This window comes from Lipotes vexillifer, unplaced genomic scaffold, assembly GCF_000442215.2.
Source record: "Lipotes vexillifer unplaced genomic scaffold, Lipotes_vexillifer_v1.1 scaffold835, whole genome shotgun sequence".
In the NCBI taxonomy this organism is placed as follows: domain Eukaryota; kingdom Metazoa; phylum Chordata; class Mammalia; order Artiodactyla; family Lipotidae; genus Lipotes; species Lipotes vexillifer.
The window spans coordinates 2,136,167-2,162,405 of record NW_006774135.1 but is presented as its reverse complement, the minus strand read 5'-3'; the positions used below and the strand labels follow the sequence as shown (position 1 = coordinate 2,162,405).

The following is a 26,239-nucleotide window of genomic DNA, read 5'->3' as shown; positions in this document are numbered from 1 at the left end:
ATGGCGCACGTGGAGACGGCGGCTCCGAGCGCCCGCCTGGGCCGCCTGTGAGCCGGGGACCGGAGGAGGGAGCGGCGCGGCGCGGCGGGCACGATGCCTTTCCTTCCGGAGGCGGGGGTGGCGGGGCGCGCGGTGGCCCTGGCCCTGGCGCTGCTGTTCCCCGCCGTGTCAGCGGGCGCCGGCGCCCTGTTCCGCCTGCAGCCCGGCATGTGAGGAGCGGGGACGGGAGCGGGAGGGCTGGCGGGACGTCCGGAGCCCCGGAGCCCTGGGCGGCTTGTTCCCCGGGGCCCTGAGAACACGGGGCTCATTGCCTTAACGGGGGAGGGGGAGGTTAAGAGACAAGGGTCTGGGTCTGGGTCTGGGGGCGCTTCCGTGGCAGGACCACCCGGCCTCTCGCCTTCCCCTTCCTCCTCTGTCTTTTTAAATTTAATTTAATTTAATTAATTTATTTTTGGCTGCGTTGGGCCTTCGTTGCTGCGGACGGGCTTTCTCTAGTTGCGGCGAGCGGGGACTACTCTTCGTTGCGATGCTGGGGCTTCTCATCGCGGTGGCTTCTCTTGTTGCGGAGCACGGACTCTAGCTGCGCGGGCTTCAGTAGTTGCAGCATGCAGGCTCAGTAGTTGTGGCGCACAGGCTCAGTAGTTGTGGCACATGGGCTTAGTTGCTCTGTGGCATGTGTGGGATCTTCCCAGACCAGGGATCGAACCCGTGTCCCCTGCATTGGCAGGCGGATTCTCAACCACTGTGCCACCAGGGAAGCCCCCTCCTCTGTCTTAACTGTGCATCGTGGGTTTGCAGGCTGGGTGGAACCTGCATCCCGCCGAGGTGAGGGAACCTGGGCAAGGTCTGGCCAGGGAGCTTGGAGAAGGCCAAGAGGAAGCAGCCTGTGCCCACTTCCTTCCAAACCCTGTCTCCTGGGGCCTGGGGGCTGTGCCCGACAGGGGGCTGCTTGGGCTTGGTTTATGTGTTAAACACGTGGGCTTTGGGCCTGGGAGACAGGAGAAGGCATTCAGTACCAGAACGGGCAGGAAGAGAGGGTCAGGGAGCCAGCCAAGATGAATTTAATTTTGAAAGATGATTCCCCAGTGGGCTGTTTAGCGGTCTCTTTCAAACAGCAAATCGATCCTTGTGTTGGCCTCAAAGGAAAACTGGTGCGAAGTGAGCCGGTCTGGAGGAGGAGGGGTGGGGGAGAGCTTGCTGGCAGCCCCCATCCCCGCGCTCCCTCAGGGTGCTGGGCCGGGGGCCCGCAGAGCTTGGAAAGGCTGCAGAGGGGCAGTGAGGGGCCCAGGCTGGGGTTGGGGCTTCCTGTGCAGGGCTTGCCCCAGGGGCCCCGTGCACCTGGCCATACAGGAGGAAAGGACGGGCTTCCAGGCAGAGCTGCGGAAGGGACAGGTCCACGCCCCCTGGGCCCTGGGTCTTGCTTTACTCCAAGAAGGAAGAGTTCCTTGTGGCCTTTTCAGAGGAGCGTGGTCTGGGGCCCCGAGTCCCGCCCCTCCATGTGACTTCTGCCCAACATTGCTCTTTGCTGTGATCCCAGTGAGTTTAGTTTGTCCAAGGGAAGCTGTGGCCTCAGAAGGGATTATCACGGGGCATTTGGCCGCTCAGCCTGCCTGCTCTTCACACGGTTGGCTGGGGATGTCCAGAGGCCCAGGCTCCCGGGAATCCCAGGGTGCTGGTCAGGGTGGACAGCTGCTCAGCCGGTGAGGATGTTGGGGATGGAGGGCTCTGCTCTAAGAGGGGCTTCTGCCCCAATGCGCTTGTGGGGACCACTGATCGCCCTTCTGGGCCCCCTGGGACTGAGCCTTTTCCCTGGGGTCTGCTCACTCACCCAGGGCTCTGGGAGGCCACTAGCGAACCTGGGGAGGGCTTTCCACCAGCTGCTGGAGGATTGCAGGAGAGGTCAGCCTTCCTGCTGCTTGCTTTCTCCAAAGCCTCCTTCCCCTCCCCACTCCTCCCCCCCTCCCCCCCTCCCCTCCCCTCCTTTCCCCTTCTCTGTCTCTCTGTCTCTGTCCCTTTCTCTCTCTCCCTCTCTCTGTCTCTCTCTCTCTCTCTGTCAATTGAGAGAGAGAACTCGAAGGGGGAAGTATGGGGAAAGGAAATATTTTCTAGGAACCCGGAGCCAGCTAATGATGGAGTAGATGTATCTGGGTTACAAATGCACAGAAAAATCAGAGAGACATAATCCAAAATGTTAACGGTGTTTTTCTTGGGTGATGTTGTTTTGTTTTGTTTTTTCTTCTTGATACTTCTGTTTTGTTTTTTAAGTTGATTATTTTTGTAGTCATAAAGTTATACTAAAAGGTTTCAGTATAAATGATATATACTTTTGCAAGATATATATATCTTACAAAAACAATTCTCAGACAATGCTGTTCTAATGGTTATTAGGATTGCACCAACTAATCCCAAGCAGAAGCATGAAAACAGGTGTAACCCCCAATCTCAAGTTTCAGTTAAAGTAAAACAAACAAACATAAAACCCTGTTTCCTAAACGAAAATTGCAAGGACTTATAGTTTCCTACATCCTGTAAAAACTCTGACACTGCTTCAATTGAGGAGCCACCTGATTTTCAGGTGTTCCCTGATACACATCAGCTAAATAAAGCCTTTAGCATATATATGAGTCACTTAAAGAACTTTTTTTTTTGCATTGTGAAAATATTTCCTCACTAAAGCCTAACATTTATTGAGATGCTATTATGTATCATGTAAAGTGGCAGGTACTTCACATATAATAAGTAATTTAATCCTCACAGGCCGTATGTCATTATTCTTATTTTACAAATGAGGTAATGGAAAAGTTTAACTTGTCTCAGGTAACCCAACTTGGAAGTGGCCAGCAGTGATAATTCTTTTAGAGTACAAAGACAATGTTTCCCTGAATTGCATAAGAAGCCAAGAAATTAAGCCATTTAATGAAATTAAAAAGAAGAAGGAGGAGGAGGAGAATAATTACCAACATGTGTAATGCGATAGTATTTTGAAATATAGAAAATTTTCCTTTTTGACAATTCTGTTTTACCTTGCAGTCCTTATACTATTAAAACTAGACTCAGAAGCTGAGATTTTTTTCCCTCGGTGAAGGGAAGACAGAATCCCTCCTTCCCCTCCCCCTCCCCTCCTCCCCCCTCCTCCCCCTGCTCTTCAGATCCTTCAAGGATCCTATCCCTCCTGGGGCGCCTCCCACCTGCCCTCTGGGGGCCTGTGCCCCTATTTCTCATCCTGGGGCGTCGTCCCTCCACTCTCTGATGCCCTCCTCGTGTTGAGTTCCGTGCTGCCTGCGAGCACACCTTCCCATTCCTGTCTGTAAGCACCTGCCACCTGCCTGAACCTGTGGTGGGGCCGCAGTGGGCACTGCTGGCTGGCTGAACAAGTCGGGGGCTGCTAGCTCTAGCTGCTAGACCCCAGAGAAACCTTGTGAACGGGCCCATTCAGCAGCTTGTTCTGTGCAGAAAGGAGGCGGGCGCCAGCGGACTCCTGGAGCTGCCAGAGTTGCCTCTTTGCTCCCCGCACCCCAGAGGGATAGGGGAGGGAGCCCGGAGAGCAGTGAGGGTCCCAGAAAGTCCTTTTCCTCGAAGGTCCCGTCACCTGTGCCGCCCTTCCCTTCACGGGCAGCCCCACCCTCTCTGGCCGGCTTAAAACCTCCATGGTGGGCCTGTGGGGAGGCAAAGGAGGAGGGTGCTCTACGGGGGCTCCCACTGCCTGGCAGCCCCAGGGGTTCTGGGGTCCCGACAGCTGGGACGTGGGAGTGACGTGGCTGGTCCTTTGGCTCCTGCTGGCCCACGTGTCCAGATTCCAAACCAGCCAACGCTTATTTATTTATTTACTTACATCTCTGAAATGAATCTCTGCTGCCGTGGAAGGGTGCTGGCCTTTCTCCCTGGGCCCTGGACTGACTGCTGACTGTGTGTGGGGCTGGTCAACGCAGGGCTGTGGGAGCAGCGCCTGGGCACAGGGAGCTCTGACCGAGCTGAGTCTGCAGCTGCAGAGCTTGGAGGAGACGTCAGCTCCCAGCACCGATTCCCCTGGGTTGGAGTCCTCTGGGCAGCTGTGCTAGGAAAATGGCCAGTGCTTTGCAATCAGTTCATTACATTGGCCCCTCCCATCCAGAGAGGGACAGGCCCTCCAAGCTCAAGTCCCTGCTTGCAAGTGGCTCTTGGACCCACTGGCCCTGAGGGTTGGAACGGCCCCCATTCGCTGAGGCTGAGGCTGAGGTTTCCTCTGGCCATTCAAAGGCCCCTGCTCACCGGTCAGGGAATTTGAAAGCTGAACTGTCCTTTCAGTGGCCTGTGGGCAACTCCCAGTATCTGGGTCCTGCTTCCCCGTCTCTCCTGGGGCTGAGGCTGTGATGGATGAAGGGAAAGGGCAGGGAAGGAGTACATCTATGGCCAGCTGCCTCATGCCAGGCCCTGCGTTTGCTGCTGGGCACGTGCTTGACACTGTGATCAATTGTCCACTCGTCTGGCGGGGAGACCCGTGTGTCCAAGAGTGATCTGCCTGGGTCACGGCATCCCTGGGACCCCGGAGCCTGTAAAAACAGACGTGACGGAGATGCTGCTCAGCAACGCAGCCCCCTTCCCGGACCAGGGGGTGTGTGCAGCCAGGCTTCCCCAGCTGTGCAAGGCCAGCTGCCCCGCTTCCCTGCCCTGGTGTTCCTCACCCTCACCCTGGTGCCTTGTGGGCCCAGGAACTGCCCACCCTGGAGGGACGCATCTCATGCCCACCCTCACCTCCAGCTCCAGGCGAAGGCCACCAGCCTCCAGGAGCCCCGCTCTGCCCCGGGGAGTAGATGGCCCGACAGCTGGGATGAGTACCCGCTCCGCCCAAGCTGTGTTCACTGTGTAGCTGGGAAATTGCCTTCCCTCCCCGCAGATGGGCAGCTGGGTCCAACTTCAGGAACAGAGGGGCCCGAGCAGTGACTTCTGCTCCACCTCAGGGGTCTTTCCTGTGCCCTCGTCCCACTGGCCTCTTTGTTTCCTCCTCGGCTCTCCCTCCCCCATCCCGCTTCCTCCCTCCTTCCAAATGGAAAAGCCAGCTAGCTTGTGCTTCTGAGGTGCCGGAAGCTTCCCAGAGGAGAAAATCATTCCAGCGCTAGTCCCTCCTCCCTTTAACCGTTTTCAGGGATGTGGAGAGCGATGTGCAGCCAGAGGGAAAACCTGCCATCCTGGAAGCCAGGCGGCCCTGTAGGCCTGGGGGACCAGAGTCACGCAGGTGCCTTGCGGGGGCGGGGACAGGGTGGACAGCGGACGGGAGAGTGACCAGAGCACATGTACTGGAAAGGCTGCTGTGTGGCCTCGCCGTGGTCATCTCGCTGGTTAGCGGCGGCCCTCATGGCTGAGGTCTGAGGGGTCCAGGAAGGAGGGGGCCCTTCAGAGGAGAGCACCAGCCCCTACTCTGGGGTTTTCTGCCAGGCGCCAACTTCCCAAGCTCCGTGCGGGGCGGTTCTCCTGCTGACCGAGTGGCCAGACCTGCTCCCCCCGCAGCCCCCCTGAGGTGAGGGACCCCTGTGAGCCATGGCGTGCCCTCCCCAAGGCCCTGACAAGGCATCCTGCATGCTGAGCTGGGTCGGCATATGTACGGGAATGGCGGTGACATCCCAGGGGATGTGGGGCCTTGTGACCCAGAGATACAGGGACTTTCTCTGAGCCAGGGACATGCCAGATTCCAGACACGCGTGATCTTGTGTCAGGAGCCCTTGAGGCACCTGCTGCCCCCTTCATAGATGCTGAGGCCAAGGGGCAGAGAGAGTCAGTAACCTTCCTCAGGCTGCATAGTGGTCCCCAGGCCTGGGTTGTTGGCTCCAGAGCCTGAGTTTGTAACTGTCCTCGGAATGTGTCGCCTCCATCCTCACAGGCCACCCACGGCTCGGGGGGCTATTTCAGGGTCCAGGCCAGGCCCTGCAGCCTGGAGGCTCAGAGGCCATCAGGCCTAAGCCCTCCCCTCCCTTCATCCTCTCTTCCCTGCCCCCGCGGGAAGATAGCTGAGACTTGATGTCTGCGTGCTGAGCAGAGGGGTGGGTGGGAGTTTGGAGCAGACATGATGCTGCACCTGCAGCAGTTCACTTGGGCCTGATCTCGGTTTGCAAATGGCAGTTCCTCCTGGGCCTGTCTCTCCTGGAGGCACCTATGAGGCCACCTGCCCTGGCCGACAGGAGCCTTCTCTGTGCCGGCTCAGTGAACCCTCACGACAACCTGCGAGGCCAGTGCCGTGAGTCCTCACCTGCCAGGGGGTCACCCGAGGCTCAGGGAGGTCCCCTGGCTTGTGTGTCTCATGCTTGTGTCCCAGCTTGGGGCATCTCGGAAGCAGGGAGAGTCGGGGCTAGAGAACGGCAGGGTCAGAGTCAGACAGACTCAGGGTCACGTCGTCACTGTTCCCAGGACCTCCACTTCCCCTACTTGTGGGGCAGTGGCCTCTACGCTTTGGGGTCTTGGGAGGGTTGGAGGGATGCTCTGGGTGGCGTGGCCCATGTGAGGGGGAGGGTCAAAGGTGGCCCTGTGAGCCCCTCCTTTTTCCCCTGAGCATCCGCTCCCTCAAGGCCAGGCCTGTGCAGGCCTGGGATGGGCACCGGGCTGGGTGCCCTGCCACGGGGCCCGGCTTCGGGTCTGGACGGCTGGGTACCCGAGGGTGAGCATGCAGGGGGGTTGGTGTTGGTGACAAGAGTGCTGACCATCTGTCTGTGTCCCAGGCCCAACGTGTGTGCAGAGCGGGAGCTGACCCTGGTGGGCCGTCGCCAGCCCTGCGTGCAGGCCTTCAGCCGCATGGTGCCCGTGTGGAGGCCGGGCTGCGGGCGGCGGGACTGGTGTGTTGGCCACAAACGCAGGTGCGTGCAGGGCTCCCCGGGTCCCACGGGGGGGTGGAGGCTGCTCACACGCAGAGCAGCATGGACCACTCAGGCAAAGGAGTGACCAGGCCGTCCGGGTCTCAGGGCACAGGCACCGCCCCCGCCCCACCACTGAAGCCCCACATCTGAGGTCAAGGCCTCTGACACCACCCTTGGGTTGTGGCCGCCATGGAGGCTATTCCCAGACTGTAAGTGCCTGCTCAGCAGCCACCTGGGGCCCTTGTGGGTGGGGGAGGACCCCGTGGGGAGGGGGCCTCGGAGGGTAAGGGGGAGACTCTACGGGACAGGAGGGGACCCTGCAGGGAGAGGTACTGACCATGCAAGAGGGTGAAAAGCGGGGCGCCCAGCCTGCCGAGGTCCTGGCTGGAGGCTGCTGCTGCTATCTGACCCCAAGCCTGTGTGAAACCTTTATTGCTCAAGATTTTATTTCACAATCAAACGGAGGAGTGCCTTTGCCTACCTCTCTTCTTTTTATAGACTCGGGTTCTGGCATCTACCTGGTTGCAAAGCTGGGTGGGGTGGGGTGATGAGGGGATTCCATCGCTGGGGAGGAGGGCTGAGTCCTCCGATGGGAGTGTGCTGTCCAGCCTCTTGGCCAGGTCTTCGGGCCAGGTCTTTGGGACGTGAACCTGCTGGGCCTGTCCCCAGGAGCGGGGGTGCGGGGTGGCCTTAGTTTTAAACGTTTGCTGTATGATTCGTACACGTGCAGAACGGAGAGAGACGGGGCAGTTACGTCTCAGCGTAGTTCTCTGCTGGTGGTGGTTCGTCTCCCTGCTGGCGACCTTGGTGGTGTCTGGAGAGTTTGGGTTGTGAGAGGTGGGCTGGAAGGATGGGGCAGGTGGAGGCAAGGATGGCTCTTCCACCACGGAGGTCCCGCGCCAGGGTCAGGAGGGCCAAGGCTGGGCCACGCCCGACAAGAAGGAGAAATCACCACCGTTTCCCCAGAGACGTGCATCTTGCAGTCTGTCCTTCCCAGCTTCCACACTCACGTGGATGTAGGTGGATTTGCTAAATGGGTATCAGGTCACGTCAGCTGCCACCCGCCCTCCCGCGCCCTGACCCCCAACTTGTGGTGAAAGGGCGCTCTTTGGGAAGCAACCAGAAGCCCTGTGGTCCCTGGGCTGGAGAGTGGAGTGGGTGGCAGTACTGCGGAGGCCCCTGTGACTGGCTGTCAGACTGTTTCTCCAGGCTGGCCTGGGCAGGGTGGGGGACAGCGTTTCCAAGGTGGCTGGTGCCTCAGCTTCCTGGTGGGGAGTCCGGGCGTTGGGGAGGCCGTGTGCAGCCCAGGGTGGGGGTGTGTGTTCTGGGTCGCGGTTTCCTGGGAAGGCTCGGGAGGGCTTCTGGGGTCCTGTCCTTGCACTGCCCAGTTCGGGCGTCAGGGACCCTCCCTCCCGAAACCCAGCAGGGCCGCCGCAGTTCCGTGGGAGCAGTGCGGGCCCCTGGCTCCGTGGCGGCCACTGTCCCGTGTGTCTGGCTCCGGGCTGGAGCCGGGCTCCACCTTTCTCCGCTGGGCTGTTCTCGCTCCAGGTGAGCGAGGTTGCCTCCCCGCCTCGGTGCTCATGGCGGTCAGCATCCTGCAGCGTTTCCTGGGGTCAGTGGCAAGTGTTTGTGGGGGTCCCGGCCTCATTTCCCTTCCAGAGGGCCCCCGGCCTCGTTAGCGTGTTGTGTGCCCCCCACGACGCCTGTGGCCGAGCCCACTGTTCCAGCTGTGCAAGGCTTCCAAAATGCCTCGTGCAGCTGGCCCTCCAGTGGCCGTCGAGGCTGTGGGCTCCATCGCTGGCCCGCTCCTCTCCGTCCTTCAGTAACCCACAGAGGCTCCGGCTTCCCCGTGAAGCCTGCCCTGAGCCCCAGCCCTCCCTCCTCCACGGCCAGACCAGCGTCCAGCCCTCCTTGGTCCGTGTCACTTCTCCTCGCCTATCAGGAGCATGTCCGCAGAGGCCCCAGCATCCCACGTGCTCTGGGAAACACAGGGCACGCTGGTGCCGAGCCACCCTCCTGCTTCTGCTGGCACCTCCCCTCGGCCCACGCCCGCAGCCGGGGCGTGGATGGGGGAGGGGCCAGGCTGCATCTTAGCAGCAGCGAGGGTGGGAGGCCGGCCCCTCCGCTCCCCCACACCCAGCCAGTGTGGGTGCAACCTCTGAGGGCCCTGCCATCCGAGGAGCTGCATTTAGAGGCAGCACGCCCTGTACCCCACGATTTGACCGCACCCCAACTTGCACCAGCTCAGGGTCACCCTCCCTCCCCTGGACAGACAGGAGGCCCCTCCTCTCTTGAGCTCCCAGGGGGCGGCCAGCAAGTGAGGGCTCTCAGTGGGCCAAATCTCGCTCTGGGGTCAGACCCTGTCTGAGCCTCTGTTCCCCGACTGCAGAGCGGGGGCATCAGGCCTGGATTGCAGCTGGGAGAGGATTATGTAACCAGCCACGGGCCAGGCCACACATGTGGCTGCTATGTGGCAGCTGCCATTTCTCCTGCAGCTGCAGTGACTCCCACTTCCCATTTCTGGGCTGGTGGGCCTGCTGCGTGGCCCTGGCAGGGCCATGTGGGGTGACATGGGGCTCTCTCCTGGCCCAGAGCAGGCGAGGTGGTACCTGACAGACTGGATGAGGACGTCAGGGGGCTTGCTGCCCCCCTCGCCATAGCGGGCGTCTCCCCAACAAACCCGCCAGTACAGGCTGCCCCAGGGTGGGGAGCTTGGGCCATGCGCCCCCTGGGGGGCAGGAAGGAAGAGGGGTGGGGAGGGAGAGGATGCTCGGAGCACGGAGCCCACATGTGGGCTCCCACCAGGCCCCTCCCCCCCGATCCCGCTGCGCTGGGGCCTGGGCTTTGCGGAGGCTGCATAAGGTGGAGGAGTGGACACCAGCCTGGTAGCCACGCCCCCCTATCCACCTGGCCCTGCAGGAACCAGCTCCTGGCCGTGGCCGGAGCCCCTGTGACTCTCCCACGGGAGGTGTCCCATATGAGCTGCAGGGGGCAAGGGCTGGCTCTCAGGCCCAGTGGGGGCTGCAGGCTGACCCGCTGTCTCCAAGGGTCACTAACTTTAGGGGATGCGGACGGCAGCAGATGGGCCCAGTTGGCCCGTCTTCCCGGTGACAGAGAGGAACAGCACGTAGCCCAGGGAAAGGGGAAATATTTACGACGGAAGGTCCCACACACCATCCGCTCTGCCAGACATTGTCCACCACTGTGGTCGGTCTCTCTCCAGGCAACTGGTTTCATGTCCTGCCAGAGTGGCGTCGTGCAGAGTCCCCCGAGCTGCCCGTACGCAGTGACGTGCGCGCGTTCACACTTCCGGGAAGCGCCCTGGTTGTTTGGTGGGGTCCAGGTCCCCCGGCGGCCACGGGCTTCGTGCCACTCCCGAGGGCCGGGAAGAGCAAGCTGGGGGCAGGGGTGTCCATGTCTCCAGGTGTCCATGACCTGGAGACGGCAGCCCAGCCCCTCCCGCTGCTCCTGGGGCCTCCAGGGCCCTCGACTGAGGGTCGAGTCTGTTGGCCAAGCCCCAGGTCGCCAGTCCTACAGATGGCAGTGGGCGCGGGGGTGCTGTGCCTGGAGGGTGGGCCCCGGGTTGGCCCCTCCCCTCCTCCCGTTCCTCCGCTCTCTGTCCGTCTCCCCCCCTCCTGCCCCCAACATCCCCTTGGCCAGGCTTGTCACTGTAAACACAGGGACCTCACGGCGTGGACCCCAGGGCCTGTGCTGAGCCCTGGGTCCTGTATGAGTTTCCTGTCGCTGCTGTAACAAATTATGACAAACTGAGGGCTTAAAACAATAGGGATTTGCGCTCTCCCAGTCTGGAGGTTAGAAGTCTGAGGTCAAGGTGTGGGCAAGGGTGGTCCCTTCTGGAGGCTTGGTGGGAGGGTCTGCTCCTGTGATGACCGGCCATCCTTGGCACTCCCGGGCTGGTGGCGGCATCACCCCGGTCTCTGCCTCTGTGGTCGCCTGGCCTCCTCCCTCTGTCTGTGTCCACAGTTCCCTCTTCTTATGAGGACACCAGTCATTGGACTAGGGCCCACCCTAAGCCAGTACGCTGGCCTCATCTTAACTTGAGGACATCTGTCAAGACCCTATTTCCAAATAAGGCCACCTTCACAGGTTCCGGGTGGGCATGGATTTGGGGGATTCCACTTGGGGTTGGGGCAGGCGGGGCAGTTAGCTGTCCATCTTCCTGACCATCCCCAGATGGGGGTGGGGGTTGTGTGGGCTGGGGTGTCAGGAGGGGCAGCCAGGGCGGCTTCCCCGGGCGGCTGGCAGGGGTCAGGCAGATCCTCGCGTTGCTTCACGCACTCTCCAAAGAAGCAGAAGCAGAGATTTACGGAAGGGGCCCAGGAGCCCTGGCGTTGGGGTGCAGCTGGAGGGAGGTGGGGGGGCTGGGGGTCAGTTTGCTGGGGCAGAGTAGGAGTGGGGCACCCCCTACCCCCCACCCTGGCTTCTGCTCCAGGTTCATGGTTGCAGGCGAGTCTGGGGCTGGGCGATGCCAGGAGAAGCAAGGCGGAGGCCAGGGCTGCACTGGCAGAGGTGGCCCTGAATGGCTGGGCTTACAGGGGCCTCGAGGCGCAGGTGGCCAGTGGCAATCTGGATTTGGGGAGGGGATAGACAGGAGGCCCTTACCCCTCTGGGTGGTGAGGCCGGTCTCTCTCTGGTGTGTGGGCACCACCTTTCTGCGGCCACTCCCCCTGCCAGGCCCCAGGCTGGCCGGATCGGCTGCCTGCTTCCAGCTCCTGGGTAGGGCTGTGCCTCCCTCTGCTCAGCCTTTGTGAGGCTGTAACCTCTCCCATCAGAGCAGGAACCAGCCTTGGACCCGGGCCACCCTCCTCCAGGAAGCCCTCCTGCCTGCTCCCTTCTGACCTCAGGGCTGTGTGTTCACACACTCGGGTCCTCCTGCTGCTGCCCACCGTTGCTTCACCCCCATCAGCCTGTCTCCCTCGGGCAGCCCTTGGTGGGGGAAGGGATCCCTCCTCGGGGACACCCCAGGACAGGCCCGCCGCCTGCCTCCTTGGTGCACGGGTGGGCCGAGAGCCTGGGGCGCAGCCCGCCCAGCACTGGGCACCTCGGCCCACGGGGCTCATTCCAGGAGCCACTCTTGCTCCCAGGCTGGACACTGAGTCTGACCCCCAGCCCCTCGCAGACTGGCTTGGCGATGAGAGCCACGTGTGGGGCACGATGCCTGTCCTGAGGCCGGCTCAGAGCCGGGACCACCCTGGGGGTGGAGAGGGAAGGGGCGGCGTGTTGCCTTGTTGCTGGTTCCAGGACGGCTGTCCACCCCCACTCCCGCTGCCCCCAGTGGTCCCTCGTTCACCTGGTGCGGCCGCGGGATGCAGACCTTCCGCCCACCTCCGTGTCTTGACCTGCTCGGCTGTGAAATGGGGACAGTGGGAGAATCGGTCTGGGGGACTGGGTGTGGTGAGAGCCGAACGCATCGGGCAGAAGTGCCTCGAGCCCGGTCCCTCGACGGTAACGCCCCCCTTTTCCCTTCTCTCCTAGAACCATCTACTACACCGGCTACAGGCAGGTGTACGCCACGGAGGCCCAGACCGTGTTGCGGTGCTGCCCGGGGTGGAACCAGCAGCCCGGAGAGCAGGGCTGCCTCTCCTGTGAGTGCCTGGCAGCCCCGCCCCGCCCGGCTCCTGCCGCAGATGCCGCAGCCTCCCGTCCAGTCTAACGGGATGTGGCTCCTGCGCGGTGTGGGAGACCTCAGGGCCACTCGCTCGGCCACTGTGCTCGCCAGAGGCTGTTTGAGTGACATAACGAAGGAGAAGGCCCAGTGAGTCCTCCAGCCCCGACGCTGGCCGGAGCCACGGAAGGAGAGGCTGGCAGGGGCGCCGAGCTGGAGGGTGGGGGGCCGTCTGCTGGTGCCCAAGTTCTCGGTACCGGGGAGGGGTCCAAGGGCAGCTCCGGGGCCGTGGGTTGGCGCCAGTGGGCTCAGATGCCCCTGAGCTTGGTGTGGCGTCGGCGTTATGAAGCGTGAGCCCCTGGCCTGCCTGCCCCGCCTGCCCACGCCCCGCCTGCCCCACCTGCCCACGCCCCACCTGCCCCGCCCCGCACTGTGGGTCCGTCCTTCCCCCTCACCGGCGTCCTGGGCCTCAGCCTCCTCGTCTGCTGTCTCCTTCAAAGAGGGAGGTCCTGACAGATGCAGGGCGGGGGGCAGCGCCTGAACATCCGCACGTGACCGCGGGCAGCCTCTGCTGTAGACTCGGGGACCGGAGACCGAGAGGGGCCGGAATCGGGTTCTGATCTTAGCGGCTGGCTGTGAAGCCTCTGCTTTGTAAAAGGAATGGGCATGGCTTGGAGTCCAGCTGTAGGGTGTTTGGGAAGGGCTCCCGGCCTGTGGGTGTGGGCCCAGGTGGGCCAGCAGGGGAGGCTGACTGGGTGCGAAGAGGCAGACCTCTGGAGAGGTCTGCCCACCCAGGGGTCAGGCCTCCGCTGAAACAGCGCCGTGGCATCAGGACAGGGTGAGACTGGGCTGCACTGTGAGGGGTGGTGGGTCACGGTTCCCCACGGAGCGGGTTAACCACGGGTGGGCCATTCTGCGCCTGGGGTGGGAACCGGACTTCAGGGGTCACGTCCCCGCCTGTTCTCCGGCCCCCGGGGGCCCATAGACGGAGGCCACAGATGCCCTTTGTGAGCTCCAGCGGGAAAGGGGGGAAAGTGAAAGGTGTGGCCATGTTTGTCCAGGAGAGGAAATGAGTAATTCTCCCCAGGAAGGGAGGCGGGGGACCGGGTGGGAGTGTCCAGCTCTGAGAGCGGCCTTTCTCCCTGTGGTGCCACCTCTCCAGCGGTGACCTGTGGAGGGAGGAGGCGGGGTCTAGGCCTGTGTCCCCCCGGGTCTGTGAGGGAGAGTGTGGCCTCTCGCGCCCAGGGAGGGACGTGGGTGCACTGCACGTGTCTGGCCTGGAGTGGGGACCCTCTGGGCTTGGCTTCCTGGGCAGGGGGAGGGGCAGGTGCAGGTCCAGGCTTTCCCACGATTATCGTCCACTGCGCACCCCTGAACTGGGGTTTGGTGACCCTTGGGGGTCACCTGTGTCTTGGAGTGACCATCCCAGGGTTGGGTGAGGGGAGCGGAAGGGCCAAGGGCCATCCAGACCCCAGGAGGCCCACTGCGGAGACGGTCCAAGTGCTGGCTTTTCAGGAACGGAGGCAAGCGTTGGGTCAGGTCCGTAGTGCAAGGGGTCACGACAGTCTCACCCCAGCCTGGTGGGCCTGTCCTGTGGTTCTGCCTGTGCCCCTGGCCACAGTGGTCGAGTTGGCTCTGCCCTCGCCTGGCTGTCCGGCAGGAGGGGGGGATGCGGCCACGCCGCTCAGCGGGTGGGTCCTGAACCAGCCCAGGACTGGCCTTTGGGGGTTCTCAGCCATGGGGAGGGGTCTCGGCCGGGACCCTCCCAGGGCAGCCTGGGCCTTGCGACTGGCTGGGGGCAGGGCTGGGGTGGTGGGGAAATGGGGGGATCTCGGCTGCCGAGTCAGGCCCTGGGGGTCCGGGTTGTCACATCAGCCAGGAGACACAGGACAGTGTCCCCACGTGTATCCTGAACTTGAGGCTTTGGCTTTCTTGGTTGTTTGTTTTTAAAAATTCATTTTAGGGCAGGATTTACTTACTTATGTACCTGGCTTTTATCTGTTTTTTTTTTTAATGATCTAGGAAGAGCCCTGTGATCTGGCCTCTCGGGGCACTCACTTGTCCCCCAAGAGTCTGGGTGGCCAGCGTGTGAGGGTAGGTGGCGGTTCACATGGGGCAGGGCAAGAGCCCAGGATCCCGCCCTCAGCCCCGGCTCATTGGTTCATTCATTCATTTTTTTCACTCATTCATTCGTTTGGTCTTTGCTCCGCTGCCCCTGAGCGCTGGGGATTCAGCGGGACCGGGTGGGTCAGTACCTGCCCATGGGGAGCTCAGGTCTGCCAGGAGGCCGGCTGCTGCTGGCGGACACTGAAATGACACTGATGCATGAGGATGGGCAGACCAGGCCAGCCAGATGGGCGCTGGGGTGTGAGGGGAGCCGGCTGGAGCCCAGGAAGAGGAAGTGGACGCAGGGGAAGGAGGAAGGAGAGGTGGGCGGCCAGGGGCCCTTCCTCAGCCGCCCCACATCGTAGCTGAGCCCTTGGGGTCACTCTGCCTGTAGCCCCTCAGGGCTAGTTCCCAGCTGGGTGGAGCTGGAGGCTTCCGGAAGCCTGGCTCCAAGGCCTTTGTGCATTTCGCACCGGGGGCTCTTGCAGGGGGCACTGGGGTCAGGTGCAGGGTCGCATCAGGCACTGGTCTTGGGGTGGAGGTCTTGGGGTCCCAATAGGTGCCGGAGCCCCCAGCCCCTGGAAAGCCCTGCCTCAGGGGGGTCAGGTGTGAGTCCAGGGTGGCTACCTTTGGTCCCCTCCTGGCTGCGTGCCAACAAGCGTCAGGCCTGCGGACGGGGTCAGGGTCCTCCGAGACCCTGAGAGCGAGCAGAGGGGATGGTGATGAGGCACAGGGCTCCCGCCCTCCCTCTTTCTCTCTGTCTGTTTGCCCCTTTCCTCATTTCCCCACTGCCCCCCTCGCCAGCCTGTCTAGCCCCTTCCCTTGTTCCCCGGTCCAGGCTCTCTGCAGCCAGGGGACCGGGAGAGGTAGGCAGGTGGGGGCAGGGCCCTGGGACGCTGACCCCTGCTGGCCCCACCCCTCTCCACCAGCCACAGTGAAGTGTCCTCTCTGGGATGTGACCTGGAAACTGGGCTGTGTGTGGGACAGTGTCAGGCCCCCGTGGTGTTTGTGCAGGAAGCTTCTAATGGTGTTGGGATTCCTCCGAGACCCACTTAGCAGCATGTATGACCGGGAGGTGACCGAAAAGAAAAAGTGCCAGCTGGGCGGGGTGCCTGGTAACCAGGGCCTTCCCCAGGACCTGTGGGTCCAGAGCACGTGTGCCCGGGGGGCCTCATGCTATTGGGGTGCCAGTCCTGCCCAGTGGCTCTCTGAATTCCACCTCTATCCCAGTCAGGGGGCAGATTTTGCCTGGACGCTCCCAATGTTTCAGCCATGGTCACCCTGAGTCCTGGCTCCCCCTTATCGAAGCAGGGACCCAAATGCACAGATGAGGTACCTGGCCTGGAGCGAGCATGCGGAGCCTGAGATGGAGTGGGTGCCGGGAAGACTGTCTGTAGCTCCATCTTGAACTCTCTCCATGTGGGCTGGGCTCAGTCCATCGGAGGAGGCCACAGGTCGGAGAGGCAGTGCCCGAGCAGGGGCCAGGGGCTGCACCGGCCCCGTGGTTGTGAAGACAGCCCTGGGAAAGGGAAGCTCTGTGTAAAGCATGTTAAGCAGGTACTGTTTTTGGAGGACTTCTCAGAGGCTTTGATATGCCAGTGTGTGCTGCAGATGGAAAGGGGTTTCTTTATCTGGTTAGTGGGATTGGATAATGAGGGTATATAAATTTTTTTAAAGAAGATGTTGGGGGTAGGAGTTTATTAATTCATGTATTTATTTTTGGCTGTCTTGGGTCTTCGTTTCTGTGCGAGGGCTTTCTCTGGTTGTGGCGAGCGGGGGCCACACTTCATCGCAGTGCACGGGCCTCTCACTATCGCGGCTTCTCTTGTTGCGGAGCACAGGCTCCAGACATGCAGGCTCAGTAGTTGTGGCTCACGGGCCCAGTTGCTCCGCGGCATGTGGGATCTTCCCAGACCAGGGCTCGAACCTGTGTCCCCTGCATTAGCAGGCAGATTCTCAACCACTGTGCCACCAGGGAAGCCCCGCTGCAGGCTTCTGACACAGGCTGTGTAGTGTTTTCCAAACTCATTCTTTCTTAAAAAAGGAAGAAAGAAAAAGAAGCAAAAAGGCAAAACAATAAAACGGTGTCCCTAAAGCACGTACTGGGAAGTGTGTAGGTGATCCATTCAACCAGCGTCTGTGGAGGGCCGATGGGGTGCTGGGCACTGCGCTTGGGCATGGGAGGGGCCTGAGCAGAGGCTGGTACCTGCCCTGTTCTCATGGAACAGAGGAGGAGAAAGGAAGGGAGGGAGGGAGGGAAGGAGGGAGGGACAGATTACATGCCGGTGAGTGGGGAAGCTACAGAGAAAAGTGAGGTGGGAAGGGGCTGACCGAGGTGGTGCCGGCTTAGGTGGGGTCTGGGAGGCCTCTCTGTCCAGGGCATTGGTGGCCTGTGTGATGTGAGTGGTGGGCCTTGCTCGTGCCCAAGGAAGAGCCCCACTGCAGAGGGAAGGGAAGGTTGCAGGCCACAGGAACAGGGAAGGGCTGAAGCCGTTGTCCCCACGCCAGGAGCCCAGACCACTGGATGCAGCCCTGGATCTGGGTGCCAGTGCCTATAGTCAGGGCCCCGGTGTGAAGCCTGGGCTCGGCGCCCCTGCGTCCCACTGTTGGACCGCCAGGCAGGCCTCCCTTCCCTCCCACCTCCTCTGCGGTCCTGCGGCACTGGGCCTGGCACTGGGCCTGGCTGGTTGGGGCCTGCGGGGAAGGAGCTGCAGGAAGGCGGCCGTGAACCCCCGGGGAGGGCAGCCCTCGGCTTTCTGGCCTCTGCCCTTCACTTTTCCTTTTCCGTTCTGGATGCAACACGGCAGCCCTGCACCCAGCGTGGGAATTTGCAGAGCTGGCATCCTGGCTCTCCTGTCCTTGGCATGGATGTGAATATCCCCCAGGTTGCCGGGGGAGGGCATGTTGTCCTGCTGTGTCCCGCACACCCCAGGTCTCTCCAAACCGTGAGTCACATCCAGACTGGCCCGGCCCTGTGCCCAGCACACGATTACACACCCACTCACACCCAGAGGGTCTCACCATACACAGCCTCACATACACATGCGTGCACACACGTGTGGCTGGATTTACTCACAGGTATGTGACCTACTCACGTGCGTTCACTCACACACGTGTACACACATGCTCATGAGTGCACACCTACGTGTACACTCGTGTGCACGATCGCTCACACGTGTGCACGAGCTCCCACTCCCATGTGTGCGCAGACACCCACACACGTGCTCTCACTGGGGCCACGACGCGGTGGGGAGCACAGGCAATGAGGCGTGGAGGTGCTGCTGTCACCCAGAGCCCAGAATGATCTGAGTGCCAGGCGCAGCAGGGGCCAGGTCCAGCCCTTCTGGAAGGTTCTGGGTGCACAGTGCCCACCCCCCGCTGACTGCCTTCGGGAAGTGGACGTGATGGGGGTCAAGGAAGGATGCTGCCCTGTCCAGGTCTGCTCTCCAGGGGTTCTGCAGCCCAGAATGGGCCTGGAGGGGGCAGCGGACTTCCGCAGTCCTCAGGGTCCGTGGCCCTTCGGCCTCCCACTTCTCCTGTTGACTGGACACGGTCTCCCAAAGCCGGTGTGGCTCGCCTGTGCCCGGACTTGCCACCATGCAGGGGCTCTGGGAGCTGGGCCCGACTCTGGGCAGTGGGTGTCTGTTTGCCCGCCTGTCTCCTGGGACCCCCCCGTGTGGTGCGTGCTGGTCTAGGCACAGGGCACCAGGCAGCTGGCCTGGAGGGCTTGGCCCTTTCTCAAGCACTTGGAGCCTGAGTGCCCAGCATGGAGCTGAGGTGGAGCCCTCCCTGCCGCAGGGGTCCCAGCAGGGGAGGTTGGAGTGGGGCGTGTGATCTGGGCCCCTAGCCCTCGGCCAGCGCTGGGTGGAAGGCTGGCAGGAGCAGGGTGAGAGGGAGGAGACAGGAGGGCTCAGGGCCTGCTCTGTCCCCTGGGCTCCCAGGGAAGTGGCCTCCCTTCCTTAACCACTGTCAGCTTGAGCTGGGCACCCACGCCCGCCCGTGCACCGACAGCTCTTATCAGCGACTTGGACGAGGCTTAGGAAATGCTGCCCTGCAGCCTGGGCGATAAGGAGGGAACCGCCCCTGTGTCCCCGTGACCTTGAGCTGAGTCAGCCTGCCCTGTGGGGGTCTCTGGGCGGCTTGGGCGGAGGTGCCTGGGGACGCAGAGGGGCACTCGCTTGCAGGCTGGTTCCCGGAAACACATTTGGTGACCTCGGTGTGTGTTTGCAGCCTGTGGGTGGGTGGGTGGCCTGGCAGGCTGGACAAAGGTGTCCGCCTGGGTCACCCTCTCCTGCCTGTGGTTCACTCAGCTTTCCACTAGTCCCTTGGTGGGTGGAGAGAAGGAGCCGTGGTCTCAGCCAAGCCCAGGTCCAGGGAAGTGGTCCAGGGGCTGAACTTGCAGAAACTGAGCCCTTGGAGAGCAGTCGAGTCCCCTTTCCATGGCCAGCTTGTCTTGGGACAGCGCGGCTGCAGCCGCCATGGCCAGTGGGCTTGATCAAGGTCCAGCCAGGCACAGGTGTCTCCTGCCTTTCGCCGTGAGAGAAAGTGGCTGGCATCAGGATGCCACTGGCGATGCCTGGACGTGGTGTCCTCGCTCTGGGGGCTATGCTGCCTAAATCTGCCATCCCGCACCTAGGCCCAGCCAGGAGCGCCCTCGGGACTGGACACCCCTAAGGACCCTCCCAGCCTCTGGTTCTAGGAATGTGGGCACATGTGCCTAGCTTCACCCCAAGGCGAAGGCCTGGCCATCGTGCCTGCACCTCGGCTCCCGGTCTATAGCATGAGGAGATCGTGGTCCCTGGACGTAGGCTGCTGGGGGGCTGTGTGTGTCTTTAGCTCCAGGAGACAGTGTGGAGGCAACACTCTGAGAGCGTGAAGGGTCTGTGAGAATGTTGCGTTTGACATGTATAGGGGAGTTTAGCCCAAATTTCCAACCACTGACAAGTATTAGGGCTGGGACTTGAACACGGATCTACAGAGCCTGAGCTGCCTTGCCCCGCGAAGGCTTCTGGGCGGGGGGAACCAGCGGGGTCTGGGGAGGGCGAGAGCATCCTGTAGCCTCGGAGGACGTGGCCGCCTGGCAGCCATAGACCTTGTGGGCACTGTGCCCCCACCCCCGGGCCTACCTCCACCTGTTCTTGCATTTCTCACACTCGTGGGTTCTGACAGTTTCTTCCGGGGCCCCTGAGGGTCCTGTGGGTTCAGTCCCAGCCAAGGGCCATGAGGGTGGGTCCCCGAACCAGCCCCCTGCTGTCCCCCTGGCATACAGTAGGCTCTTATAAAATTCATTAAAAACGTAGCTGCTGTTAAGTATAAAACACGTCTGTTACTTAGCAATCTGTAAACTGTTTTCAAAGCATCTAACCTTCATCTAACACCTGTATGTGGAGTTTTCACGTTTTTCATTTCCGTGCATCCCGCTGGGTCTGTTTTCCTACCTGCCAACTCTCTTCTCACACATGGCCCCTCCTGTTTCTCTTCGAGGAAAACAAACATCCTTATAGGAAGCCACAGTCTGCTGCTCCTGAGCTGCATTTCCAGGTTTTGGCTGTCCTGTGCCTGTTGCCTGTGGCCCTTCCTCAGCTGCGGTGGGGTCTTTTGGGGGGCGCTTGTCCCTCAGGTGACTTGAGTGACAGCGAGAGGGGTGGCTGGGTTGCCGGGGGCATCCCTGACTCCCGCCTGGCCTGGGGGAGGGGTCACACAGGGCTGGACCCATGGGTGCTCTGCAGTGATGCCCCGTCCCTGTGCCCTGGCTGCCCGTCCTGCCACGAGGCCTGTGTGCCCAGTGCCACCCCGTGCCACTGGTCTCAGGCTTCCCGCCACGGTAACCCCATCTTTCCCGTGTCCCACGAGCCTTGGGACCACAGGGAGTACCCCTTCTTGGTTTGGGGCATAGCTTTGTGCATCTTTGTTGTGAAACCTTTTCTTTTTTCCATCTAAGGATGTGCTGCCCTGTGCATCCCTCTTGCATCCTGAGTGCCTGCCTTTCGCTCCAAAGGCTTCCTGACAAATAACTGTCTCACGTCCCGCTTGGCCTGACATTTAATTATCTCTTTACTCATTCATTCAACAAAGTTTATGGAGCCCCTTCTAAGTGTCGGCGTGTCGGTGTCTCCAAGGAACGTGATGGTGTTGGAGGCGCGGTAGTTGCCTGCCCCTAGGGAGCCCAGGCCTGGGGTGGGAGCTCAGCTGTCGCCCCTGCTAAGGGCTGGCTACACTCAGAGGTGCTGCGGTGGGAAACCACAGGGCGCTATGAGTGCTGATTCGGCTGGGGGCTTGGAAAGGCTCCCTGAGGAAGTGACGACTTGTCCAGGTGGACAGCCGCTAGGGTGTGACGGGTGGCTAGGGGGCTCTGTGCCAGGTCGATGGAAAGCCACAGAAGGGCTCTCAACCAGGCGCCCGTGATCTGCTTCCTGTTGTGAAGGATCCCGGTGGCTGCGGCGTAGAGAAAGGACGCGGGTGAGTGGGACCGGCTAAGAGGTGTCCGCGGGGTTGCTGGTGGCAGTTTTGTCCAGCCTTGAAGCGGAGAGAAGGGTGGGCTCGAGGGGCATGGGAGGTAGAAGCGATGGGCTGGCTTCGGATTGTATGCGGGCCGAGTGAGGACGGCTCCCGGGTTTCTGGCCTGAGCCTCTCTGTGCATGTGACACCATGTACCAAGTCGGGGCAGGGGCATGGGAGCAGGCAGTGGGTTGCTGCCTCCCCCTGAGCTCTGGAACTGCCCGCAGAGGTGGACGCAGGCAGGGTGCTGTCCGCGGGGACCCCCAGGCCGGGCGTGAACTGGTGGGGCCTGCAGAGGCTGCTGGGGGGCAGAGTCCCGGGGTGGGCGCCAGCCTGGGCATCTCATTCCCCCCGGAGGCATGGGCTGTTGTGGTGGTTTGGGGCTGAAGGTCTTCAGGATGGTGCAGACCTCTTTACGATGTGAAGAGGGAACAGCTGGCTTCTCTTCCTCCAAAAAACTGCACAAGTCAACAGGTTTCAGGCCCTCAGCACTGGGGACACTGGTGCACAGCCCGGGTTGGCCCCGGCCCGGAATTACCTGTGCGGGTTCCAGGGTCACCGTGCATTTCCTCTTGGCTCCCCTGCGGCACCCGCTTTGTCCCCCAGCTCCCCCACTCCCACCTGCATTTCAGAAACATCCTCAGGGAGTTTTTCAGGTGTGAGTGAGTGCCAGCTGGGACCCCGGCAGGGTGGCCCGAGAGGAGGGATCCCTCCAGGGCTGGGACAGCAGCCTGGTTATGGGACAGAAGAGGAGAAAGAAGCCCCCTGCAAAGACCCCCTGTGTCTCGCCCGGCAGAGTCCTCCTGACGCTAAGTCAGAAAGCCCTGGGCCTGGTCCCTCCTCAGCGGCTGTGTGACTCGGGGCCATGTGCTGCGTGTCTCTGAGCCCTGGTTTCCTCATTGGGGTGGTGCCTCGTCTAGGGGGCTGCTTGGACCCGTGTGCCTGGTCGGCATCCCTCCCCTTGGGCTCTTCCACCATCCAGCTTCTCTCCCTGCCCCTGGTGGGAATGCTGCCAGCGATACAGAAGCTTGCTGAACCTGTGGGTTACGCCGGGCTCTGGGGTGCCTGGCAGGCGTCCAGGCCACTGTTCAGAGTGTCCACTCACCCAGCAAGCACCCCTGAAGCCCTTGGACTCAGGGCCCAGCTGTTGGGGTCACGGGGATGGGGTCAGAGCCCACCTGCCCTGGCCTTGCCCGCCCTGTGTAGGTGTAGGGGTCATGGCTGCGGGGCCGAGAAAATTGGTGCTGAAGCCCCCGCAGGGGTACCCGGTCCGGCGTGGGTCAGGGTCCCTGCTGTGATGGGGCTGGGACTGCACCTGCCCTTCCCATCCAGGGCTTCTGCCTCCTGGGCCGGCTGAGGCCTCCTCCACACTGAGGCCTGGAGCCGGAGGGGGCTCAGTAGCCCTAGGGCACCGCAGCCAGTAGGTTCAGGTGCCTTGTTGGGCCCCGCTGGGGGTGGGTGTGGGGAGAGGGTCGGGGAGCAGGGAGTCTCCTCTGGAGAAGGTGGGGAGGCCAGCCGCTCGCAGCCCTGACCCTCCCTCCCTCCCCTCCCAGGGGGCCTGGGCTGGCACTGCCCCTCCTCAAGGGGGGGACCAGTCTGGTCATTTCCACCGTTGGGGTCTTGTAGGGAGGGGGCCTTGGCCAAGCTCTCAGCCCCCTTTAGCTGTAGGCTGTCCCCCTGCACCCCCTACTCTCCACCCTTGTCCCCCTGGCCCCCCCCGAAAACGCCCTGGAGCTCCTTCATGTCCCATTGAAAGGAGTGGGGTTTTTGCCCCTCCCAGGGGGGCTTCACTGAACCCAGACCCTGGGGTGGCGGTGGGGCTCCAGACCTGGTGGGCTGTGTGTGACCCACCCTCCTGGGGCCCCCTCCCCGGGGGTGGTGCTTTCCTGTCCCTTGAGGGTCCAGGTTCTGTCCAGGCCTTGAGGCCTCACCTTGTGGGGAGACTTACGGGGGGAGGCGTCTCTGGGGATCTTGTGTCCTGGTGGTGGGCTGGGGGTGCCCCCAAGCCCCTGCCCCTCCTCACGCGTCTTCCCCCTCCCTCCACAGCCCAGTGCAGCCCCGGCCTCTGCTTTAACGGCGGCCACTGCGTGCCCGACTCGGCCCAGCTGTGCCACTGTCCCCGCGGCTTCCACGGTCCCCGCTGTCAGCACGGTGAGTGGCATGGCGTCCCCTGCAGGCACCGAGGCCCTGGAGGTCCGTGCGGGTGGGCCGGGTGGGGGTCGGGGGAGGGGGTAACCCTCTCTCACGGGATGCCTCTGCACCCTGCCATCTCCGAGCGCTCCCTGTCCGATCACGCCCTCTGCGGGCAGGGATGGGCCGGGGTCCCTGGGCCGGCAGGGAGGCAGCACGTCCCAGGGGTCCCTGAGCTGCACCCCTGCCCCGCCAGAGGCTGTCGTGTCCTTCATGTTGAGAGTTGGGGGACACTTGGGGTCCTACCCGAGGGGACCGATTGAGTAAACGTCACACACCTGCAGACTGGAGCCTGACACGCTGAGGATCCAGCCTCGGCTGCTGGGGGGCGCTGCGGGTGTAGATGGGCTTAAAGGAGGTGCTGGTGGGGGTGGTGCAGACGAATGCCCGAAAAGTCCCCCAAAGAACCCCTGCAGACATTCCTCCTGACTTCTTGGCGTGAGGGGAAGGCTTGAGTATCCCCGGTGGTTTTCTGCTTTGTCCAGAATTTCTTTGCTGACCGTGTAGCTCTCAGGTCCTGCCGGAACAGGGCATAGAGCCACGGCCGTCATTGAAATGAAACACTCTGGACAGTTTCCGGTGCTTTGAACTTGCTTCTGGTGAGCAGCTGGGGGCCTCTTCCAGGGGGACACGGGGCGTACATCCTGCAACGCGCTCTTCAGGGCTCTGGATGCCCAGTAAACAACGGGAGGGAAACCAGGAAATCGTGGGGAATTGAGGCCCTTGCCGTTCCCTGTGCATGCACAAGTGTGCCTCCCCAAAGTGTGGCTGAAGGCAGGGGTCCTGGGGAGGTGCTGGGTCCCACAGCTCTGAGCCGGCCGCTGGTACCCAGGGGTGCTGACCTTTGTCGGGAAGGCTCTGGCGGCTCTGACCGCTCATTGCATGCCCTCTGCGAGCCGGAAGGCTCTGTGCTTCCTGGGCTCTGGGTGGCCGGGGGCAGGGGCGGCTGCCCGGGCCACGGAGTGAGGACTGCTGTCACCTCCAGGTGCTGGGGGTAAGGGGGGTCCCTGCTCTGTGCCCTGTACCATCCAGGCTCCAAGCCTTAGCCAGGCCTCCTCGTGGTTTTAGATCCCGAGCCCCTCTGTGGGCTGGACAGAGGTGACCCCCACCCCACACCATCGCAGACTGGGGTCCAGGCTGGGATGCAGGGGCCCAGCTGCCACGCTCTGCCTCTTCTCGGGGTCTTTCATGACAGCCGCAGGTGGCTGTGGAGAGATGCTGGACTGTGCGGGGTTGGGGTGGGAGAGACGTCCTGGCCTCCAGCTGCCTTTGGGGATGTTGCTGGGACTGGGTTGTGGCCTGATGAGCAGCAGCACGAGGACGTGACTCTGCAGTGTGGCCTGTCCTTGGTCTTGTCCTCGGGAAGCAGCCGGGACCTTGGTGCTGTGGGGAGCAGGGGTTGCCGGGTGGGAGCCGCCGTCTTGCCAGCCTCTTGGGGCCTGGGCTCCAGGCTTGGCTTTGCCTCCAGAGCAGCTCTGCTCCCCACTGTCACTGTGGGGACGGCCTCTCGGGCGGGTGCACCCGCCGGGCCCTTACTGCGCTCTCCCTGCGTAGCTCCCCGAATCCTCAGTTCTTCCGCTTCGTGGAAGAGGAATCTAGGGTCAGGGAGGCCCGGCAGCTGCTGACTGCTCAGCAGAGCTGGGGCTGGAAGCACAGTCTGGCCCAGTGAGCACCTGGAACCTTCCGGCCATGCCGTCTCGGGGCACGGTGTCAGGCCTTGTTGGGTGTGGAGCACGGTTGAGATCTGCTTCGGAGGAGAGAGGGGTGGATCCCCAGGTCCCCACCCTGCCCACCTCCCAGGCAGGAGCATCTGTACTGGGGGGGGACTGGGCTCGTGACCAGTCCGTGGCCCTCCAGGGTCGGGGGCTTCCTGGAATGGCCAGTTGGGTGGCAGATGTGGCCTTCAGGGAGCAGTAGACAAAGCTGGAGGGTGGCCCCTAGGCCTCCTCCTAGGGCACCACCTCCTGAAAGAAAGGCCTGGTGTTCAAGGGCTGGCGTACAGGGCTGGGTGTGCAGGGCTGGATGTGCAGGGGTGGTTGTGCAGAGCTGGTGTGCAGGGGTGGGTGTGCAGAGTTGGGTGTGCAGGGCTGGATGTGCAAGGGTGGGTGTGCAGAGGTGGTGTGCAGGGTTGGGTGTGCAGGGCTGGGTGTGCGGGGCTGGGGGTGCAGGGCTGGGTGTGCAGGGCTGGGGGGGCAGAGCTGGGTGTGCAGGGCTAGGTGTGCAGGGCTGGGGGGGCAGAGCTGGGTGTGCAGGGCTAGGTGTGCAGGGCTGGGGGGGCAGAGCTGGGTGTGCAGGGCTAGGTGTGCAGGGCTGGGGGGGCAGAGCTGGGTGTGCAGGGCTAGGTGTGCAGGGCTGGGGGGGCAGAGCTGGGTGTGCAGGGCTAGGTGTGCAGGGCTGGGGGGGCAGAGCTGGGTGTGCAGGGCTAGGTGTGCAGGGCTGGGGGGGCAGAGCTGGGTGTGCAGGGCTAGGTGTGCAGGGCTGGGGGGGCAGAGCTGGGTGTGCAGGGCTAGGTGTGCAGGGCTGGGGGGGCAGAGCTGGGTGTGCAGGGCTAGGTGTGCAGAGCTGGGTGGGCAGGGCTGGGTGTGCAGAGCTGATGTGCAGGGCTGGATGTGCAGGGGTGGGTGTGCAGAGCTGGTGTGCCGGGTTGGGTGTGCGGGGCTGGGTGTGCAGAGCTGGTGTGAGGACTGTGCTCCCTGCAGAGGCCGCCCCTGTTCCCTTCTGGTCCCTCCACGCTGGGTTTGGGGCCGCCAGACCTGAGACCTGGCACAGTTGGGCATATGTAACTCACACCCCAGTTATAACTGATTCCAGTTTTGAAAATAAAAGCCGTATTTTTTCTGGTTCCCCCAAATTCTTTCATTTGAACAAAAGAGTGGGGGAGGGAGAAGGGGACTCTGCTGGGTTGATGGTGGAGAGCAAGGGGGGAGGGGAGTGCTTAGGAAGAGCCCCTCCCCCGCCTGGGGGCCCCTCCCTCTGAACTTGGGCCTGCCTGCCCACC

The 26,239-nt window shown here is 62.5% G+C and overlaps 1 protein-coding gene across 1 annotated transcript in view; it reads left to right on the top strand.

Moving 5' to 3' along the window:
* Positions 1 to 8: 8 nt before the first annotated feature.
* The window catches only part of MEGF6 (multiple EGF like domains 6), a 102,683-nt gene continuing 76,452 nt past the window's right edge, over positions 9 to 26,239 (top strand). The window contains exons 1-4 of the mRNA XM_007448979.1: positions 9 to 209; positions 6,687 to 6,821; positions 12,318 to 12,427; positions 23,098 to 23,202. Of these exons, the coding sequence (XP_007449041.1) occupies positions 94 to 209; positions 6,687 to 6,821; positions 12,318 to 12,427; positions 23,098 to 23,202 (466 nt within the window). The 5' untranslated portion in view covers positions 9 to 93. The remainder of the gene's footprint in view (positions 210 to 6,686; positions 6,822 to 12,317; positions 12,428 to 23,097; positions 23,203 to 26,239) is intronic.